At 44.8% G+C, this 22006-nt stretch overlaps 1 protein-coding gene across 1 annotated transcript; it reads right to left on the reverse strand.

Annotated features, from left to right (window-relative positions):
• Positions 1 to 2888: 2888 nt before the first annotated feature.
• LOC123401044 lies at positions 2889 to 4527 on the reverse strand. Its single transcript, XM_045094759.1, has 2 exons — positions 3958 to 4527; positions 2889 to 3173 (listed from the first exon to the last, which is right to left on the reverse strand). The coding sequence occupies exon 1, from the start codon at positions 4433 to 4435 to the stop codon at positions 3992 to 3994; it is 444 nt and encodes a 147-aa protein (XP_044950694.1). The 5' UTR covers positions 4436 to 4527; the 3' UTR covers positions 2889 to 3173; positions 3958 to 3991.
• Between the last annotated feature and the right edge of the window lie 17479 nt (positions 4528 to 22006).

A 22006-nucleotide genomic window follows, 5' to 3' on the forward strand; every position in this document is an offset into this window, starting at 1 on the left:
TTTAAACTATGTATGATATAAGCTGCACCATTGTTTATAGTACCTAATATTCCCTAAGTTTCATACTGTAGTGCCGATAATTTTTTTTAAATAAATATTTATTAACTTTGAAAATTTAAGGAGAAAAAACCAACATCAAATGCATATGAAAGCATAAATCATATGATGTACTTTTTATATAAATTATCAAGAAACAAGGACAACCTTTATGATGTCTGACTTTTAGCATAAAACCAAAACGCACTAAATTGTGGAGTGGATGAACCACTAATTTCTCAAAGATTAATAGAGTAAATAATGATCATTACGTACTAATGATCAACAGTATATTTAGAGCTAGATTCCATTATGCCAATTCAACAACATATTGATGGTTTAATGATTAACCTAACCTTAAACTTGCAGATAGATCTAGGGTTAAAAAATTACCGTAACGGAATTCTAGTCCATGTCGTGCATGTCCTGCTTCTTGCGATCGACGATGGGGTAGTGCACCTCCTTGTGGACACGATGCTTCTGTGGGTCGGACACCGAGTAGTCAAAAGCATTCTCGTGGAGATCCTGGTCGATGCGATGTACGACGACGTTGGTGGTTGGCCCCGCAAGTCCATGCTCTCTCACGACGGCGTCCATGACAGGCCCCCCACCTTCATGGCCACGATCTGTCACGACAGCCAATCGACATCCACGAGTGGATTTCATATCCGGCAGCACGGAGGTGGGCATGTGAGCGGCGGCGATGGTTTTAGAGCATACCCTAGGGGGAGAGATGCGAGGAGTAATTGGATTTGATATAATAAAACAAAAAGAAAGAGGAGTCCTTGCATACCCGTCGTGTACATCTACGGGATGCAATCCAAAGATGTGTTCAGGGTGGATGGGTTGGGGATGGAAAATTTTGTACATAAACCTTAGTACTCAAGACTTGTGAAACATGAGATCACATTGTCATCAAGTGATCTAAAAATTCCTTCCTGCCCTCAAAAAACGAGTCCTTCGTCACCTTCTCATGATCACGTTCACGGTGGCCTCGCCCTATAATCTAGGAGTGGTCGATCCAATCTCCCCATCGGGGACAACTTCCACGCACTATCTATCTTGGTTGGTTGCAACCATCTCTCAAAAACAGTTTACGATGGGAAAATGACATTTTTTTTGTTTTTCCTTCCAAAGATATGTGGCGAAAAAACATGGAACAAAATTGTAGAAGGCATGGTGGGATACGTGCACATGCTGTGTTTTTGTACTACAAGTGCACTTGTTGGCAAATTGCATGTGCACGTGTCATGTTTAATTTTTTCTTGAAAATTATGTTGTAAACCTTTACATAGACGCTTGAATTATTGTTTTCGTATGTTAATAATTCCTAAATATTGAAATTCAGCTTGCACATAACACATGGCATCCAAGCTTCGTTGGCGACCGCTTCGATTCGTCTGGCATATGCCCGCTGTCTGGTATCGGGCAGGGGAATGTCGATCCATGCGATGCCATGCGTTTCATCTGGACCCATGTCATGCACCCCCAGCCAATCGGGCCAACAACATGTGCCACTAGGCTTCTGAATCCTTACCATGCGCTAGTGTCCACCATGGGTAGAGATGCTCAGGTGCACGGGTTTGCTCGCACTAGTTAATGACGTCGTATCTCAGTGTGCAATATGTGTAGTCGCGTGTTTCTTTGACATGCCTGGCATGCCGAGGGAAGGGATTCGTGTCGGAGGTCTAACAAACCGAGGTGGGGTCAATGGTGGATGGATGGTGTGGGTGAACCTGGCAAACGGTGCACGGTTTGAGTTTAGCTGGCTAGGTGTGCATGGTTGGGGGCTAGATGACTAATGAGTGCGCATGCGTCTTGGGTGCATTGTCAAGGTTGACCGGTGGGTGTCTACTTGGCCACGCGTGCATGTATGGTGTGGGTCCAGTTGGCATGCGGCGCACAGGACGGGCCTTGGTAGCTAGGGTCCACATCTTGCAACACAGAGTTGTGAACAAGATGAAGGGGCAGGCCCCGCACACCGTTCGTAGGCTAGACTCAACTCGTTTCCTCTCAATGGACAATGGCTCTGAGGTGGCCCTTCTCTTTGGTGGCACATGGCCCATATATGTGGACCAAAGAGCTTAGTATGTGATTGTTACCCCATTCCCAGCTATGAATTCATGTGGCCGCGGTATAGATCGTGAATTCCCGATGATACTACACTAGAAATGCGGCAAATGTCCCGAATATGGCACACGGGACCCATGAAAGGGCGGGACCTAGCATGCGCGTTTGGATTGTTCTCCTTTGACTTGAGAGAAAGCATTGATGATTCTGCAAAATGTGCTTGCTATATATGTAAATTCTTGTTATTCATCATAATTTTGCATGCTGCCAAATTCATACCCTACACTTATCAGTAATAGGGTTTGCAAAATGAGATGAATAGATCATTTGTATTCTCGTACAATGTTTGCAAAATAAAAAACAACCCATTTTATGGCCAGCTTTGATATAATGTTGAATTCTCTGGCATGAGATTTTTTGTTCTTCTAATAGCTCATTGCATATTCAGAACAATGGAAATTCTACCTACACCCGAGGGAAACTTTTTTGAAGGAAATGTACAAGTGGTTCATGGCTGCAAAGATTATGTACTGGCGTAACAGGCACTAAAATGCCCGTTCTGGAGGAAAGGGAACTGGCATTGAAAAACCCAAGAAATTGCAGCTTACAGAAAAAGGTGGCATCTTAAGGCAAAACCTGCTACGTTGGCTAACATATTGAGGAGGGTGAAGACCTAAAAGCATGGATCATGCTGCATTTGTCACCACTTTGTAACTAGACTATTTCCATTGCACCCTGCATCATTCTTGTGTATTGTTTGTCATTTAGTTCATCTATCTGGTATACTAATGTGGCCCATCATGAAATACATAAAAGTGATTGTCATGACATACATAATTTACATACATAACAAGTTCTTATCATCAAATACATAACTTAATATCGTCACATAGCGAAGGTAGGCATAAAACCACGAGTTTCAACAGCAACCCAAGGCCAAACGAGAAGCAAATAGTGAGATACATGGCACACTGGCCTTACCCACGGCACGCAGGCCGGTCAAGCAATAAACTCCGAGAGATTAGCAGCCAAGCCCTCGGTCACTCCGAGATTTAGACATCAGGCTCCTGCCGCGAAATGGAAGATGTCAAGGCCCTAATCTTAGATAGCAGCAAGTCAAAGTACATATAAATAATGGCATTTGGATAGACAGTTTCACAAATACATATAGAGGAGAATGTTTTGAAAGGTTTTATTGGGTGGGTGCACGGAAGGTGGGTGCAAACCACCCTGGGTGCATCAAGCTGGGTGTAGAAAAACTACTCTCATAAAAAGGAGAATGGATTTGGATACACAATTTCATAAACTATGATGAATGCAAGCATCATCTAACCCACAGAAAACGAATCAAACTTCGTATAATACTCCTACTGACATAATGTATGGTCAAATGATGTGTCCATTTGATATTGTGCACATGAGTGTGTTTGAAATCTCACAATATGGTAATCTGTCACAATACACACACACACACACATTCCAATTTGAATACCAAGTTGAGAAAACTAAATGTTGAATTAATATGAATTTGGCAGCATGCAACATTACTGTTGCAATTTAGGAAGTAATTGAAAACAGGTGTTCATATGACTAGTACAATTATAATGCTCAATTGAAAACAGGGAACAGAGGGATCAACCACCGTGGACTTATCAAACATCACTCCATTTCTAAGTTTCAAACATCATGGAGCTAGCCCACAGAAAATTGATCAAACTTAATTTACTTCATGTTATGATTTAATGTACACGTTAAATTATGTGTTCCATGGATAAATTACTAGCACTGAAAAGGCTAAACTTCACCAAAATAAAAGGTTAAACTGCACTGCATCCTGAGTTCGAAGCTTACCCTAAACGCCACCGGCGCTGTTGAGACGAGGAGATCATCGAGGGAACCGTGGAGAACGGTGAAGCATCATCGCGCATAGGAACGACCTCCTGTTGTGTTTGAAACGCGTCCACTCCGGTGGCACCACCTGGAACGACACCCTCATGAACAGCACCGCGTATGTGATGGTGGGGTCATCCTCTAGATGCTCGATCCTGGATCTGTACACCCACCACCTACGCCTGACCATCCGGTCCTCCGAGTCCATCTGCTCCATCGCCCAGAGGAGAAACTCGATGGGTTGGACGGACTCCCACCGGACTCCATCTTGGGAATAGATCTCATCCCTCTCGCTATCTCTGAGATACTTGGCCATTTCCTTCATCGACGCCGAAACCTCCCAGTCGTTGTCAAACCACGAAAGGATCTCTCTCAACCTGGCTATCTTCGCCTGGTCGCCACCGGCAATGGTCGCGATTCTGTCGCGCAGCGGCGCCATGGATATGCTTCTAGCGGGGTGTGAGGAGAGGAGAGGTTGTGGCTTTGTAAGAGGAGATGAGAGACGCTGGATCTAGAGAAGAGGAAGGAGCGAGGGTTTTCTGGAACGGCCGGAGGAGAGGAAGGAGCGCAACACGGAAGGAGCGAGGGTCTTCTAGAATGGGGAAGAGGAAGGAGTAGGGGGTGGTTTTCTAATAGGAAAGTAAGAGAGGAACGTTCGGCGGCGGTTTAGAAATGGACAAGGCGGCGGTGCTTCATGATTTGATGGCCAAACCGGCTTTGAGCGTCAATTCCATTTAAGTTTTCTTTCTTTTGTTGATATTTTCCTTTTGACTAATAATAACTACAACCGTGGGAGTGGACTACATATTGTACGTGAATGGATTATATGGAATTTGTTTTTCTCAAGCGAAAGAGAGATAAAGCACTCTAAATTCAAAATAAATGTAAAAACTTGGCACACTTCATTTGTTTCACACCTAGTACCCATGAAAATTTTGAAACTTGGAATACAGAAAATAATTTAAATAGCACATGGCACACTTCCATTGTTTGACACCTAAAACCCATGAAAATTTTGAAATTTAATTAAGCAAGTAGGTGGAAAGTTCATGGTTTTCATGGTTCTGCATTGCATGAGAGAGGCGGCGTGTGATTTTGTTCCTACGAATTTTTTTGAGACAATTTTTTCCTATGACTAAAATGCCATAGATTAAAAAGGTTCCAAAAAGGCCCAGTCGCTGTAAAATTTTGTATAATAAATATAGATAATTCGGGCCAACCAAAGCCCACAACATACAACTTAAATAACACTAAGACAAATATAGATAAATAGATTTAGCTTAAAAAGATAGATAGATTTAGCTTAAAAATATAGATATATAGATAGATGGCCGTCGCTTCTCCACCAGGCTCATTCCCGCTCCTCCTTAGGGCGCCCTTCAATGCTCCTTCACGGTGTTGTTGATGGGGTACGACAGAGTGTGCATGCGCTCCGCAGTGGGGAACATGTTGTCGTAGTCCGTGAAGATGTTATGGGTGGTGAAAGCTATGAACTCGAAGCCACACGAGAACACGCGGCCGAGGAGGTAGAACGCGTCCAAGGGGTTGGTGAAGTGGGCAAGGATAGTAACCACAACCCCGTTGTGAATGACCTCCTGGACTCGGTACATCCTTGGAGATACCCGGGGGAGGTGCCCGTAGCCGGTCCCAAGGAAGAAGTCGGTGAACTCCCTTGCACCACTCCACCTTGATATCGCCCACACATGGAGGGTGCTCTCGACGTACACCCCGGCGGGGTAGAGTATCTCCGACACGGTGGGGGGAAGCGGTAGGTTGGCTCGGTGTACTGCATGGCTGCGGTGGGTTGGTTCTTGGGGCTGTTTGTGGTGAAGAAGAAGAAGGGCAGCGACAAATTGCACGTGGGAGAGTATGGGAGATGGATGAAGGGTGTGTGAGGAAGAGGAACATGATAGGTGGCTTAAATATCCACCATGGCAGTAATGGGTCAAATGTGAACAATTTTTTCAACCCACCGTGGGAGTGTACACCCCTGGTAAACTGTAGTGTGAGTGTACACGCGTGAGAAACTATAGTGTGAGTGTACACGCGTGGGAAACTATAGTGTGAATCAAAATGTGGCATTTAAGTGCTGCACTATGTGCCCTCGGTCGGGTCAAGCGGGGATGGCTCTGCGACGCATGCTCCTTCGCGCATGCGCATGCATGCAACAGAGGCTGAAGCGGATGCATGCATGCAACCGCATGTCACGTAGGCTCGCTCGGGCGCATGCAACGGGACATCGCTCGGTCCAACGGGTGGGCTTCTTTACACAGCACAATGGCGTGCTTGCATGACATTCCACCCTCGAGCGCAGAAAAAAAACAGGCGCAGAGAAAAAACAACAACACAAGTATTATATGATTTATCGATGCAAAAGCCCTAGAAAATCCTTACAACCCTTTGATAATAGACTTATTCCTGTAACCCTTATGATTGATCAATAAAGCAAAGCATTTACCCCTCAAAAATGAAAAACTTTAACCTAATCCCACCACCTGCAGCGTGACTACCTATTATCCCCCTCCTCCCCCACAGCGGTGATCGGTGGCCAACCTGCCAATGGACTCCCTAGCCCTCTCTGTGACCGGCCGACCATGTTGGCCAGTCCGGCCCTCTCCATGGATCCTCCTCCTTCCCAACCACCGTCTCCAACTCCAAGTCATCTCCTGTCGTAGGCTAGGGTGGTAATGCCCTATATATTGTGTGGATTTGCATAGTTAAAGTCTAAATTTTAATGTATGCCCCCTCCAATAATCATGCATGTATCTTTGGCCCCCTCATATGAAGTTCCTGGCTCCATCCCTAGTGCTGCCAGTAGGATGTTCGACACAAGGCGCGGTGTGAATGGTTCCCGCCACCTGTTCGACCTTTGGTCTTGCGCTGTCTCCGCCTTCTCTCAGCGTCAGTGTGCAATCCAATGCTGGTGTACTCTCGCCTGCTTCGCCCTGCTTGGGCTCTGCAACAGTTGGTGTCATGCCTCCGCGTGTTGTGCAGCTCTAAGTCTGGCCCCGTGCCGCCATCTTTGGCCTTGCTACACGCCATCCTCGGCCACTGTATCCTTCCTAGTCTCCGCGGCAGCTACGGAAGCACAATCTCAGGGGGCTGATTGCAGGTGCTGACACTCACCTTCCACGCCGGCCAAACTACGGAAATCCTTACAATGTCAAAAAGCTATAAAACTTGGCAAGGATGCTAGTCCTGTTGGTACAAGGCTGTTGGTCCACTTCAAGGATGCCAACAAAAACATGCTTCGAGACGGACCCTACCCGTCCTACCCGAAAGGCCTTCCGTGGAGCAGGTTCAGAATGACACAAAATTTTGCCAGGATGTAAGTTCAATGAGATCAACACTTGTTCATGTTGACCAATGTGGCACTGACCGTCGAAGGAAATAAATATTGATACTTGTTCATGTGGGCCCATATTTTTTGTACATCTGGTGTCGACAGAAGACAAAAAAACATTACTATATGCTTTTAGGTCTTCACCCTCCCCAATTTGTTGGCCAACTCAGCAGGTTTGCCTTATGATGCCATCTCTTTCTGTAAGCTGCAATTGCTGTGGTTTTGGAATGCCGGTTCTCTTTCCTGTAGAACGGGCATTTATAGTGACCGTTATGCCGATATACAATGTTTGTAACCATGAGCCACTTGAAGATTTTCTTTCTGAAAGCTTCCCTCAGCTCTAGGTAGTTCTCCTGTTCTTCCAAATCTGCAATCTGGTATTAGAATTTTTTTTTATCATGACAGCGAATTGTACATTATATCAAAGGCAGGCATAAATGGATTGTTTTTTCTTTGTATTGGTTTTCTAAAACTTTGGTTACAAATGATACATTCATCTAAATTTGCAAACCCTAGGACTGATAACCGTACGATTAATCAAAAAAAGGCAAATAGTACGATTGTCTGTACCAATAGTGAGGAATAACAAGAGAGCAATTTCTAGGGTTAACCTCGAGAAGGCAAATTCTAGGGTTAATCTCTGCAGACACTAACCGATACATTGTCGTTGGTGCTGTCTTGGACCAGCTGCGGCTGCGAATCCACGGCGACGACGTCCTTGTCGACCAGTTCCTTCATGGGGTCCACATCCATCGCACGGAGCGCACCAGCCACGCCCCCTCCTCTGGCAGGTAGGATCATCCTCGCCAGCAAGAATGTGGGCTTTTTGGCGGCGGCGAGTAGTGGGCGGCGACGAAGATGTGGGTGGATAGGCAGAGGTGATCAACTGCTAGAGGCGGGAGCGAGATTTGGGGAGTGAAAATTCAATTTGTTTGGGAGAGAGAGGTCAAGGCCGTGCACAATTCGTCACTTTTGATATTTTGGTAGAAACATGCACGTATAGGGCATCGTGCACACCCAAAGATTTGCCCCAACCAACCAAGCAAAATAAAAAGTGCACAATGTCGGTCCACAAACATGGCAACATGTCGCGCAAAATAGGGTGTTCAAAAAAAAGAACACCAAAATAGAAGGGACAATTTTTTTGTTTTGTGCAGTACTACTAAATACTAGAAGGGAGAACTACTAAAAAATAGTAGGAGGGAGAGTTGGCATATTTAATTTCACATGGCATCTTGCGTTTTTGTTCATCGCTAGCTATGTTGTACCGATTAGGCAAAATGAATGGATAATTATTAAACCCTAGCTATTGTCAAGGTTTATCGGTGTGTGTCTATGTGGCCAAGTGTGCTTGCACGGTGTGGGTCCAGGTGAGTGTGATGCACGGGGCGGGCCTTTGTGGTTAGGGACCACATAAAGCGGCACCGAATTTGGAGGAAAGTGAAGGAACGAGCCTCGCACCGTCCGCAAGCCGGACTTGTTCCCTCGCATTGGCTAGATCCAACATGCGACATGGCCTCATTTACACTTCGCCCGCGTGAGGGTTTATGCATGCCGCTCTCGGTGTTTGACCATACCCTTCATGGGTCATACGATGAGACCGCGCGAGGCCCCGTGATGCACCACCTAGACACAAACCGGAAGCGTTACCTCTCGGTAGCTAGATCCAAACCATGCACCCCCGCCGTCTAGACCCAAGTGGAGTAGCACCTAGACACATGACCCGCGACACTTGTGCCAGCCCCCGAACCATGCATCCCCGCCGTGTAGACTCATATGCTGCCATGTGTGCATGCATGTTGTGGTTCCAGCTGAGTGCGATGCATGGGACGGTCCTTGGTTACTAGGTCTACCATCACGCGGCAACGAGATTTGAGGCGAATGAAGGAACGGGCCCCACACTCCCTTCACAAGACGGACGTATTCCCACTCTACGGCTTGATCCACCATGGGATATGGCCCCAGTTGCCCACAGCCTACGTGAGGGCCTATGCATGCCGCTCTCTATGTTTTACCACACCCTCTAGGGGTAGTATCATTACACTTCGCCAGGTCCCGTGATTTTTTGGCCCCTCACGAATTTGCATGGATTATAACGTCAGCTGACGAGCATCATAGCCTAGAGAACGGCATCGAGGCCACCCCTCCCTTTGGTAGCATATCGTGCATATATGGACCAAGGAGCTTACCATGGGGAACTCATCCCATTCCCTGCTATGATTTCATGTGGCCGCGTAAGATCTTGAACATTCGAGGTTGCAACCATAGAAATACGGTAAATGTCCCGAATATGCGAGGGATGGAGGGGGCGAGAAAGGCCACGCAATAAACTACCCCTATAATTTATGTTTGTTTTATCTCGCAAGACAAACAAGTTTTTTAAATAAGGATTTTTAGCATGTTTTAATAAGGATTTTACAATATCACATTATAAGGTGCTTATTTTTTCCTAAAACAAAGGTGTTGTAAACGCACAAAGCTCCTCATTGAGCCTCTCACCATCACGTTCACGTTGAACTCACCGTGAAATCTTATCTAAAAAAACTCACCCAAAAATCAAGGAGAGGTAGATCGAATCTCCCCACGGGGGGCAACCTCCACCTAGTAGCTAAATATGGTTAGTTGAGAATTTATTCTCCAAGTCGTTTTTGAGGCAAAAACACAATCTTCTCTTTTCCTCCAATATTGGGGCGAAATACATGGAATAAAAATCGTGGGTGGCACAGTGGAACGAGTGTACCTGTTTTTCCCCTCCAAAAGTGCACTTGTTGCCATATTGCATGTGAACGTGTCACATGTACAAACAATTGAATTGTCGTTTTGATTTGTTAACAATTCCTAAATATTGAATTTCAATATGCACCTAACCCATGGCGTTTAGGTCAAATTTGTCTTGTGCAAGCTCTGCCAGCGTCCGTACAGATTCTTGTACCATGCACGTGCTGCTCTGGGCCACCGGCGTCCGGTACCGGAATCTGGATGTGATGCAATACAATTCATGTTGACCCATATCATGCATCCTTAGCCAACCGGTCCGACAACATGTACCACTAGCCACCTCGATCTAGACCATGCGGTAGTGTCCATGATGGGAAAAGATGCTCAGCAGGACATGTTTGCTGGCACTAGTGCATGATGCCCAATCTCGGTGTGCAAGATGGGTAGCCGTGTGTCGCTTTGACATGCTTGGCATGCGAAGGGAGGGACTCGTTGGAGAACTAACGAACCGAGGTGGAGTCAAGGGTGGATGGATGGTGCGGGTCAACTTGGCTAAAGAAGAACGGTTTGAGGCCATTTGAACAATGTATGCCACGGTTATGGTCATGAGCTACCTCACTTGCCTTACCACGGAATTTTGCATAAGGGCACAGTGTAAACTTAAAAGTTTTGAGTTTTATTTTTGGATATCCTGTTTGTTACATTTATGGCATCGTGTACAACATATTTGGTGTTATTTTGGAGATGGTCAAAAAATCACTTCATTACAGACGGACCGTTTGGTCTCACTTAAGCGAGTTTTTCTAACAAGGTGGTTTTTTAGACCACATCCAAATCACGTGAAATTTTGTACACATGATCTCTTTCATAAAATAGACAGAATATGAAAGTTTTCCAATTTTTTAGAATTTCATATAATTTATAGTGGCTCAGTGAAACTCAGGTAGATACCTCTGACTTGACCTTAAGGGGACAGTGTAAACTTCTTCTTTTTTGAATTTTCTTTTATAACCATGTTTATTACGTGTATATGACAACGTAAAAAAATTGAATGATTTGGCGATGGTCCAAACATAAACATGTGACCATAGCAAAAGAAAAAGCCCACCATCTAACAGGAGATTTCAAAGCCCACGGCCTGCATACCACTAGAAACCCAAGCATATGGGCCACGACGCAAGCTCGTGGGATATTGATTTATCCTGCTAGTAGGCCCCACAGGGCATACAAAGAACGGGATAGAGAACATGTTGTTTCAGTGAGAGAGGCTCATGCCAATGGTCTCTCAGCCGGGAATATAACTACGTGCATGCGCCTCTCGCTCGACAAGGTGGGACTAAACTCCCACCACCCGTCAGTTGTTCCCGGTGCGGCTTAGCGTTGGGCCAAATTTTGTTGGGTTGACCGAGGACAACCTCATCAGCGTGCTGGATCGCACATCTTGTAGATGGTTGGCCTGGCCCATTTTCTATGCATATCCTTTTTCTTTTTTGTTTTTCACATATTATTTATTATTTATTATTATACAGTTCTACAACAAAAGTTCTTTTAAACGCACAAAACTCCTTCTTCAGCCTCTTACCATCACGTTCACGTTGAACTCACCCTAAAATCAAGGAGAGGTCGATCTAATCTCCCCACGGGGGTCAACCTCCACGGAGTAGCTAAATATGGTTAGTTGATATTTTCTTCCCAAGTCGTTTTTAGGGGAAAATACATTTTTCTTTTTTCCTCCAATATTCGTGGCGAAATACATGGAACAAAAATCGTGGGAGGCACGGGGGCTACCTGTTTTGCCCCTCTAAAAGTGCACTTCTTGCCAAAATGCATGTGAACGTGTCATATTTCATATTTTCTTGAAAACATGTTGTACACCTGTACAAACAATTGAATTGTCATTTTCATTTGTTATTAATTCCTAAATCTTGAATTTCAGCATGCACCTATCCCATGGCGTCTCGTCCAAGCTCCGACATCATCTGCTCAGATTCTTCTACCATGCACGTGTGCTGCTCTGGTACAAGAGAGGGGAATCTTGATCCAATGCGATGCGATTCATGTTGACCTATAGCAAGGACCGCTAGGCAACCGGGCCGACAACATGCACCGCTAGCCACCTCGATCCAGACCATGGGCAAAGATGCTCAGCTGGACATGTTTGTTGGCACTAGTGCATGATGCACCAATCTCGGTGTGCAAGCCGCATAGCCGTGTGTCGTTTTAACATGCTTGGCATACTAAGGGAAGGGACTCGTCGGAGATCCGACGAACTCAGGTGGGGTCAAGGGTGGATGGATGGTGTGGGTCAACTTGGCTAAAGGTTTACGGTGGGTGTCTACGTGGCCAAGTGTGCATGCATGATGTGAATCCTACTGTGTGTGATGCACTCAATGGGCCTTTTGGATAGGGCCCACATGAAGCGGCACCGAAAATTGAAGAAAATGAAGGAACGGGCCCCGCACTTCGTCCTCATGCCGAACTCGTTCCCTCCATTGTCTAGATCCAGCATGCGATATGGCATCATTTCCACATAGCCCCCTTTAGGGTTTATGTGTGCCGCTCTCGGTGTTTGACCACACCCTTCATGGGTCATTCGATGAGACCGCGTCAGGCCCCGTGAAACACCGCCTAGGCACAAACCGACCGCGTTAACTCTCGGTAGCTAGATCCAAACCATGCACCTCTGTCGTCTAGACCCACGTGGAGCATCACGTCGACACATGACTCACACCACTTACGCCAGTCCCCGAAGCATGCATCCCCGCCATTTAGACTCATACGTGGACATGTGTGCATGCATGTTGTGGGTCCAGTTGAGTGCAATGCATGGGACAGGCCTTGGTTACTTGGTCTAATATCACGTGGCATCAAGATTTGAGGCAAATGAAGGAACGGGCCCCACACTCCCTTCACAGGTTGGACGTATTCTCTCTCGATGGCTTGGTCCGACTCGCAATATGGTCCCGTTTGCACAGAGCCTATGTGAGGGCCGATGCATGCCTCTCTTGATGTATTACCACACCCTCTAGTGGTTGTATTATAACACCACACTCGGTCCCGTGAAGTTTTAGCCCGTCACAAATTTGCACTGATTATAACGACAGCAGACGTGCATCATAGCCCTAGAGAACGGCGTTGAGGCCACGCCACCCGTTGGTACCATTTGGCACATATATGGACCAAAGAGCTTAACATGGGGCACTCATCCCATTCCTTGCTATGATTTCATGTGGCCGCGTAAGATCTTGAACTTTCGAGGTTACAATCATAGAAATGCGGTAAATGGCCTGAATATGCGAGGGATGGAGGGGGTGGGTGCGGGCGAGAAAGGCCACGCAATTACCTACCCCCATTATTGAAGTTTGTTTTCTATGGAAAAAAACATTTCTTTATAAATATGGAATTTTTAGCACTTATTAATGTCAATTTTATAATTTCAGATTCTAAGGTGCATTTGTTTCTCTAAGACAAAGGTGTTGTTAACGCACAAAACTCCTCCTTGAGCCTCTCGCCATCACCATCACGTTGAACTCCTCCTTGAGCCTCTTGCCATCACCATCACGTTGAACTCCTCCTTGAGCCTCTCACGTTCACGTTCACGCTGAACTCACCCAAAATCTCCACACCGGGGGGGGGGCAACCTCTCCACGCAGTAGCTAAATAAATTGTTATTTGAGAATTTCCCTATTTATTTACGATTTTCATTTGTTTTTGTTTTTTAGACAAAAGGTTTTCCTTTGTGTTTTTTATTAGTAACATAGGGTTGTTTCTTTATGAACTGGACCCACGGGCCTTTATTTTCTATGCTTTATACGGAGAGGGTCCGTGTCATCACCCACATCGCCCACACACCCCCGCCCCCCTCACCCCCACCCATTCCCCCGCCGCGACCATGCTGCCTACTCGCCTGGTCGGTCACGACGTTTGGAGCAGAAGAGCGCAGAGTGAGATTGGGAGGCCGCCAGCAAGCACCTAGCAACTACCGGGGACTAGGTGAAGTGAGAAACCCTAACTTGTAATCTTCGACTTCTTTGTTCCTTGTTGTGTTGCCGTTTCGGGAGTTGGATATGGTTTTCAAAGTCGGAGATTAGATAGTTAGGACTTTCAAATCGCGGGTTAGATGGAAGGTGATGCAGAGATTGAAGGAAGTTTTCTACATCCGTAGCATGCTCGGTATTTTTTTTCTAGGGTTTCGGTATTCCAGGGTTTTCATAATAATGAGCAAGTGCATATGGTAACACAATAGCAGAAAATATCAGCAAACAGTTCTTTAAAAACGTGAAAAAAATTGGCCTTGTGCAGTGCTGAATCCAGGAAGAAACCGAAGGGTGGGCTCAAAACTTATAAGTTGGTCTAGTGGATTAAATTCCTTTTTAGGCCGAAATTAGGTTGGGTTTAGTAAGGCAGCCATTAACTAGTAGTCCTAGATTGCAAGTCAACTAAATATTTCTCAGAATAATATTTACTGCAATGTTTGGTTTTCTTTGCAGAATATGGAATTTTGATCGAAATATTTGTATATTTCTAGGGAAATAACAATAACCTCTTGGTTTTGTTGCCCAAATTAAGTTCATATTTTAAAGATTATAAATGTGAGGGCGTACAATATATCAGAGTTTATAGAAATTATTTTAATCTTTATTATGTGTGCTTATGTAGTACGAGGAAAAAGTGAAGTAAGTTCATTTTCTCCAATATGACACACAAGTGGCTAATTGAGTTGGTTATCGTGACGATCCTTCGTCCTTCCAGAACAGATTTTTTATTCTTTTTTTAGGAACAAATTGTAGGATGCGGATGTATGTAGATGGGTTGTATGTTGAAGGTGTGCATGTGTACATTCGGGTGGGCCGAGTAACAACAGTAGTAGGATGTATGTTTTGATGGGACTTTTCTCAGAGATTACTGCTCAATCTCACACATTACCTCAGTTGTGTTGTAGAGGAGGAGGAGCCAATGTCGCGTGTCGACACTCGGGGTGAGCCCATGTTGTCGGTCGAGGATCAAGAGAAGGACATGTCTGAATTACAAGTTATGGTGCGGCGGGCACGCGCTGCGTTGCGGGTTTATGAGGAGTGGAGGGCGAGCCACCCGCTCAGTTCAAGTGTATGGTTGTTGATTATTGATGCAGTACCTTTGTTGATTATACTGTATGATTGTTGCCTAGTGTGTTTACATGCATAAGCCCTTTTCTTAAATTCTCATCCTTTGATTTTCTTCATTTTATTTTGTTTATACAGGTGGTGTGCATAACCTGTCGACAGGACTGCAACAGGCCCAATGCCACTCGGTTGACATTTACCATCACACTAGATGGGGACACTTCAGTTGTGGTATAAATAATCATGTCAATTTTTACTTGCATTGTGTTTGTACCCCTCTACTTTGAAGATCAACAAAATGTAGGAAATAAATAGAAATTGAATTCTACATCTACAGATCGTGCCATGCTAAGCACGACACCGGTTCAGCGCCATCCCAGACAGTTCATTCCTTTTTCAAGTGAGAGGGAACCGCACGTATGATTTTGGCGCGTACAAAGGGAATTCAAGGGCGATCATCGGTGGTGAAAACTGGTGCAGGTTTGTTGAAGACTTCGACCTACGAGAAGGCGACTTTGTCTCCTTTGATTGGACTAAATACATTCCTATGGTGTACATCTGCAACCTGCCAAGGACATGTGATCAAAACGAAGAGCGTAAAGATCCTCTAGAATCAGCCGTCATAACGAAGGGAATTAATCTGACAAAGCAAGAGGAGCTGAACCTACATGACCTTTTGACGATGAAGAAAGGTTATATAGGTTCATTTTTTGTCCACCGCTTCACCAAGTCGAACATAGCAGGAAAGACGATGGTATGTTTTTGGTGTACTAGTATTTTCTATTTTGTATGCAATTTTCTCTGTTTTTTCATGGAGAGAAAAGTTAATGATATGCTATTGTAGCTGAAACCAGTGAACACACTGATATGTGTTTTTGCATATCCTTTTGTTTCCCATAACTGAAGATCATTATGTCATATATGTTAATGTAGACGAAGATCCTTTTTTTACTGTTCCTTCACATATTTGATAATTTTCTTCCTATGATGGTGCATACAGAGATTACCAGCGAAAGTTGTCAACACCCTGAAGAACACAGGAGATGGGGAGATACTGGGAGATGGGCTTGCTAGCATTCGGCTGTGCAAGGACAGTTTCATGCCGGTCAAGTACCACAAGTGTGATGATGGCCGCATCATCTTCGGCAAGGGATGGAGTGATTTTTGTTGACAGTGAAGAGCTCAAGATTCATAAAGCCGTTCTTTTCAGTTTCAAGACCACCACCCGTGAAGATCTTCAGATCAAGGTGGTTATGAACATGCTGACCGAGGAGCCACAAATGTAGCATGACAACACAAGAGTGTCGTTTACACTAGGTATAGTGCGAAAACTATGTTGATAGCAGTTATGCATCTATGGGGTTACGTCTTCATTCTGTCTTGGGTGACGATGACTATGAGAGGAGGACATGTTGCAGTTAGAGTAAATGATTGGGCCCTATTCAAGACTCAAAATAGGGCTTACACAGGTGGTTGCTTTATTGGCTGTTGTTTCCCTCGCTATAGTTATGAACGATGGTAATGCAAATGGAATCGTTAAGGGGTTTTATTAATAATTTAAATCATGGAGTTAAGATGGTACATTAAGGGGGTTTTATTAATAATTTAAATCATGGAGTTAAGATGGTAGAACTACCTATGAGTGTTTGCGTAGGAGATGCGGGAAGGGCATCAGTTGTGTTCTTGACTCTTTGATAATGCAGGAATAATGTGAGATTAGAAAATAAATGGTATAGTGATCTTATGATTCTTGTTTAGCTAATTTTCTTGTGGATCATAGGATGGTCTATATTGCAGATGAAGGTGGTAAACAAAGAGGTGCTGATGTTGGGAGCAAAGCTGCTAGAGCATGTAGAAGGTGAATTGTACATATCATCGCAAGTGTTGAGTCACAGGGTACTGCGGTGTCGCTTGCGCATCTCTCAGCTATATTTTTTGTCCTCCGTCGTAGTTTTATTTTTTGGACCTTCATGTTAAGTCTGGTTGTTCTTGCTACCATGTATAATTTGTGCTGCTAGTTGATTACTTTAGTTTCTAGCTGTAGTTTGTATCAGGGGCTTGAAAGACCATGTGGTTTCTGTTAATGGAAATCAGAGGGGGCGACCCTTCTTTTGATTAAAAATAACCTTTCTATATTCAATAAAAAATAAACTTTCTCTATTCAAACCCAGTTGAGAATAGTATTTATTATAAATCTGAAATAAACTTTTGGTAAAAATGGCTATTGCATTCTGTATCATAGCTAGCGAGAACAAAATAAACATCTTAAGTATAATATCTCGTGAACGTGGATCAAATTAGGCAACACAACTAGAATGAAGGCTGATTCAACTTGCAGGAAATTTGAACTTACGACTTACTAGCAGTATAATAAAGTTTACAAACTATCAGCTAGATAAATAGAAGAAACATTTTAGGTTGATTCATTTTTCCTTCCGGAGTTCCTCGACCGCCTAGATTGTTTGGCAAGATGCTGGGACTAGCTCTCGAACCCCTTACGGAAGTACACCAAGCGCCTGTATACATCGTAGGTGGCATACGCGTCCATGGAAGCATAATAGATGTTCTTCAAGGGCAAGGGCGCTTCTGCCCATATATGGTGGTCATCTTCTCTGATAGCATCCTTCATCTTGTTGTAGCTGTGGTGGATGATGGAACCAGTGTTGTCATCTCCACTGGATCAGGCACTCTCAACATATTGTTGATATCCACAAAGTTTTGTACCACCATACCAACACGCTCTAGTTTTTTCTGGTCATTGTTGATTTCCAACCCAACAAAGGTGTACTCCTCGTCAAGCAGGAAGGCGGCCAGCAGGCCGTAGTGCTCATCGCAACGCTTATGTGGTACACGAGGACGTAGATGCCAATGCGTAACTGGACCACGGCAGCCATCTGTATTGGACCATGAGGCCAAGTGTACTCCACATCCAGTCCAACTATCTTCTGGTCGTTGTTCTGCAGCCAGTATTTGAATTTGCTAATGCAGTACTCAACACAGCTAGCCCTGTTCGTGTACTTCACAAAAATTTGGGTATTTCCATCTGCCCTGGCAGCATAATCTTTCATGAACGCCATGCCGAAGGACTGTAATTGATGAAACCAGTATAAGACATGAAGCATGACAATAACATGATAACAGTAAGCCGAGATGAATATGACGACAGATAGTATAGTAATTCTGGAGCTATTGAAAGTTTATGTAAACAAGTGCATGTACAATTTAAACTAAACATGTACTCCCTCTATAAAGAAATTTAAGATCTTTTAGATCACTAAAGTAGTGAACCAAAAATTGTTATATTTCCTTGCAGAGGGAGTATATGCGAATTAACAATCAAAATTTACACTCTTGAAATATTTATCTAAACAACTGCATCAACAATCAAGAATAAACATGTATCTATGAATTTTTCAACGCCTATGCAGATGAATCTGTGTGTACTTGACAGGAAGGAGAACTCACCGTTCCAGAAGTCGCATTGTTGGGAGAGTGGGCGAGGCAGAGGAAGAGGGAATCTAGGGGATGCAGAGGCAGAGGAACAGTTTTTGGAGAGTCATAGCAGTGAGGACGAAGGGCCCCCGCGCATGCCCGTCCTAAATAATTGGGACGCGTGTTGGAGTCCTCCCGTCTATTGGACAACTCCCGCCTGTTGGACTCCTCGTTTAATACGGCAACAAGTGCACTTTTGGAGGGGGAAAACAGGTGCACTCGTTCCACCGTGCCTCCCATGATTTTTCTTCCAAGTATTTCACCACAAAGCCCACAATATTGGAGGAAAAAGGAATAATATGATTTGCCTCAAAAAACAACTTGCGGAGAAATTCTCAACTAACCATATTTAGCTACTAGGTGGAGGTTGCCCCCTGTGGGGAGATTCGATCTACCTCTCCTTGATTTTAGGGTGAGTTTTTTTAGATAAGATTTTAGGGTGACTTCAACGTGAACGTGATGGTGAGAGGCTCAATGAGGAGCTTTGTGCGTTTACAACACCTTTGTTTTAGGAAAAAATAAGCACCTTATAATGTGAAATTATAAAATCCTTATTAAAACATGCTAAAAATACTCATTTAAAAAACTCGTTTGTCTTGCCAAATAAAACAAACTTCAATAATGGGGGTAGGTAACTGTGTGGCCATTCTCGCCCCCACCCCCACCCCTCCATCCCTCGCATATTCAGGCCATTTACCGCATTTCTATGGTTGTAACCTCGAAATTCAAGATCTTACACTTCCACATGAAATCGTAGCATGGAATGAGATGAGTGCCCCATGTTAAGCTCTTTGGTCCATATATGTGCCATATGCTACCAACACGAGGCGTGGCCTCGACGCCGTTCTCTAGGGCTATGATGCACGTCTGCTCTCGTTATAATCAGTGCAAATTCATGAGGGGCTAAAAATTCATGGAACCCGACGTGGTGTAATCATACAACCACTAGAGGGTGTGGTAATACATCGAGAGCGGCATGCATCGGCCCTCACATATGGTATGTGCAAACGGGGCCATATCGCAAGTCGGACCAAGCCATCGAGAGAGAATGCGTCCAGCCTGTGAAGGGAGTGCGGGGCCCTTTCCTTCATTTGCCTCAAATCTTGATGCCACGTGTTGTTAGACCTAGTAACCAATGCCTGTCCCATGCATCGCACTCAACTGGACCCACAACATGCATGCACACATGTCCACGTATGAGTCTAAATGGCGGGGATGCATGCTTCGGGGACTGGCATAAGTGGTGTGAGTCATGTGTCTACGTGATGCTCCACGTGGGTCTAGACGGTGGGGGTGCATCACTACTGGAATCTGCTGGTTTGCCGACAGCCAGAGCTGACGGCAAAGGACAGCTTAACTGATGGCAAAGGCTTCGCCGTCAGTGTGCTGTCGGCAAAGGTACCGGCCAAGATTTTATCGGCAATCACCTGCTTTGCCGTCAGCTGAAGGTCGACCGACGGCAAAGACTTTGCCATCAGCTTGCTGGCACGGGCTGACGGCAAAGAGCAGTGGCGTCAACAGCGCAGGCCGAGCGCCGTTAGAAGGTTAACGGCAGGCTTTGCCCACAGCCGTAGCAAAGCTGACGGCATAGCCGAAACCCCTGGGTCCCCTAGGTCCCCTCTTTGCCCACAGTCGTAGCAAAGCTGACGGCAAAGCCAAAACCCCTGGGTCCCCTTGGTCGCCTCTTTGTCGACAGCTGGAGCACAGCTGACGGCAAAGCCGAAAATCTGGGAAATTTGGTATTCCCAGAGTTGTCAGGATACACAGGCTGTCGCCACGTGTCTTCTTTGCCGTCAGTCCACCAACGGCAAAGCCGTTGCCGTCAGTAAGCTGTAGGCAAAGACCCTCTCTGCTTTTTTCATATTTGTTTTCTGTTAATTCCCTGCATTTGCAAAACATAGATACAAACAACAACATATATATATTTGCGCAGCCCCTAAACAGCACCACAAGTGCATCACAAAGTGCAAACAGCACAACACAAGTGCAAACAACACGAATATATGTAATTAAAGTGCAAACAAGATCACAAAGTATTACAAAACATCACAAGTGCATCCACAAATACAATTGCATTACAAAGTTCATCTAAGACTACACAAGTGCATTACAAAGTCCCTCGAGCATCCATCCATATGCCATGCTGCTTTATCAAAATCTACATAATGAGAAAGAAGTTAGAAGAAGAATACAATAAGAAAGAAGTTATCTAAATTAAGCTAAGCAATTAGAAGAAGAAGTGGAAGAAGAAGAAGAAGAACAAGAAGAAGAACAAGAAGAAGAAGTGGAAGAAGTGGAAGAAGAAGAAGAAGAAGATAGAGAAAAAGAAAGAAGAGAAGTTATCTTTTTCTCCTCTTTCTTCTTCTCTTATTTCTTCATCTCTTGTTTGTTCTTCTCTTCTGGTTTCTTTTAAAACTTTCTAAACTAATTATGTCATTGTTGAGCTCTAATATCAACTAGAATTTACTAAGCTAACTAAACCATGGCTAATATCAACTAGAATTTACTAAGCTAACTAAAGCCTGGCATAATCTAAGTTGATCTAAACAATAAGAAAAATAAGAAGGAGAGGAATAACTTACCGAATGCCAAGAAACGGAGGAGAAGCTGCATCTCCGTTGGTCGCTGGGTTGCTATGGCTCTCACCAGGAGAAGTAAAGGGATCGTGGGATTCAACTCTGGAATGATGCTGCAACAAGGCAGAGTTAAAATATGTGGTTAGCACCGCGACAGACAATGGTATAAGACCGTGCAAGGTTGGTCATTGGAAGGGAACTCATCGTTCCCACCGGAGAAGGCATCGGCAGAGGGGGCGACAAACCTTGCTTCTCACACATAGCCTGCAAATTAGTTTTCGAGGAGTCAAAGAAATAGCCTTGTTGCGTCTCACACATAGCCTTGCTTCTCACACAACTGACTTACCGCAACGAAGTCGTGCATGGCCTTCGCATGGGCATTATTGCGTGCCCTCTCCTCGTCAAGCAACCTCTGCGTATTCCGGTCCCTCTCCTCCAACAAGAGCCTGGTGGCCTCCCTCTCCTTCATAAGTGCGGCCTGCAACCACTCCTCAAAAGGAATTTTCATCATCCATCCAGGGACAAAAGAACGAAAGAAATAATGAAGAAAACTAACCTCGATGGCAAGATCAACTGGCCTCGCGCGTTGCCGTATTACACGAGCGGAGCTCGTTTGCCTCGACTTGATCTGAGATAGAGTCTCAGTGATAGGGACGAAGCCATCACACATGGCCAGCGTGCCATGACTCTTACCGCCACCAGAGATCATTAACGCCTCTGGATCGATAGGATTCGGGCTCGGGTCAAAGTCAGGCCCGCGCAGCTGTTTGACCACCTCA

This window comes from Hordeum vulgare, chromosome 6H, assembly GCF_904849725.1.
Source record: "Hordeum vulgare subsp. vulgare chromosome 6H, MorexV3_pseudomolecules_assembly, whole genome shotgun sequence".
In the NCBI taxonomy this organism is placed as follows: Eukaryota; Viridiplantae; Streptophyta; class Magnoliopsida; order Poales; family Poaceae; genus Hordeum; species Hordeum vulgare.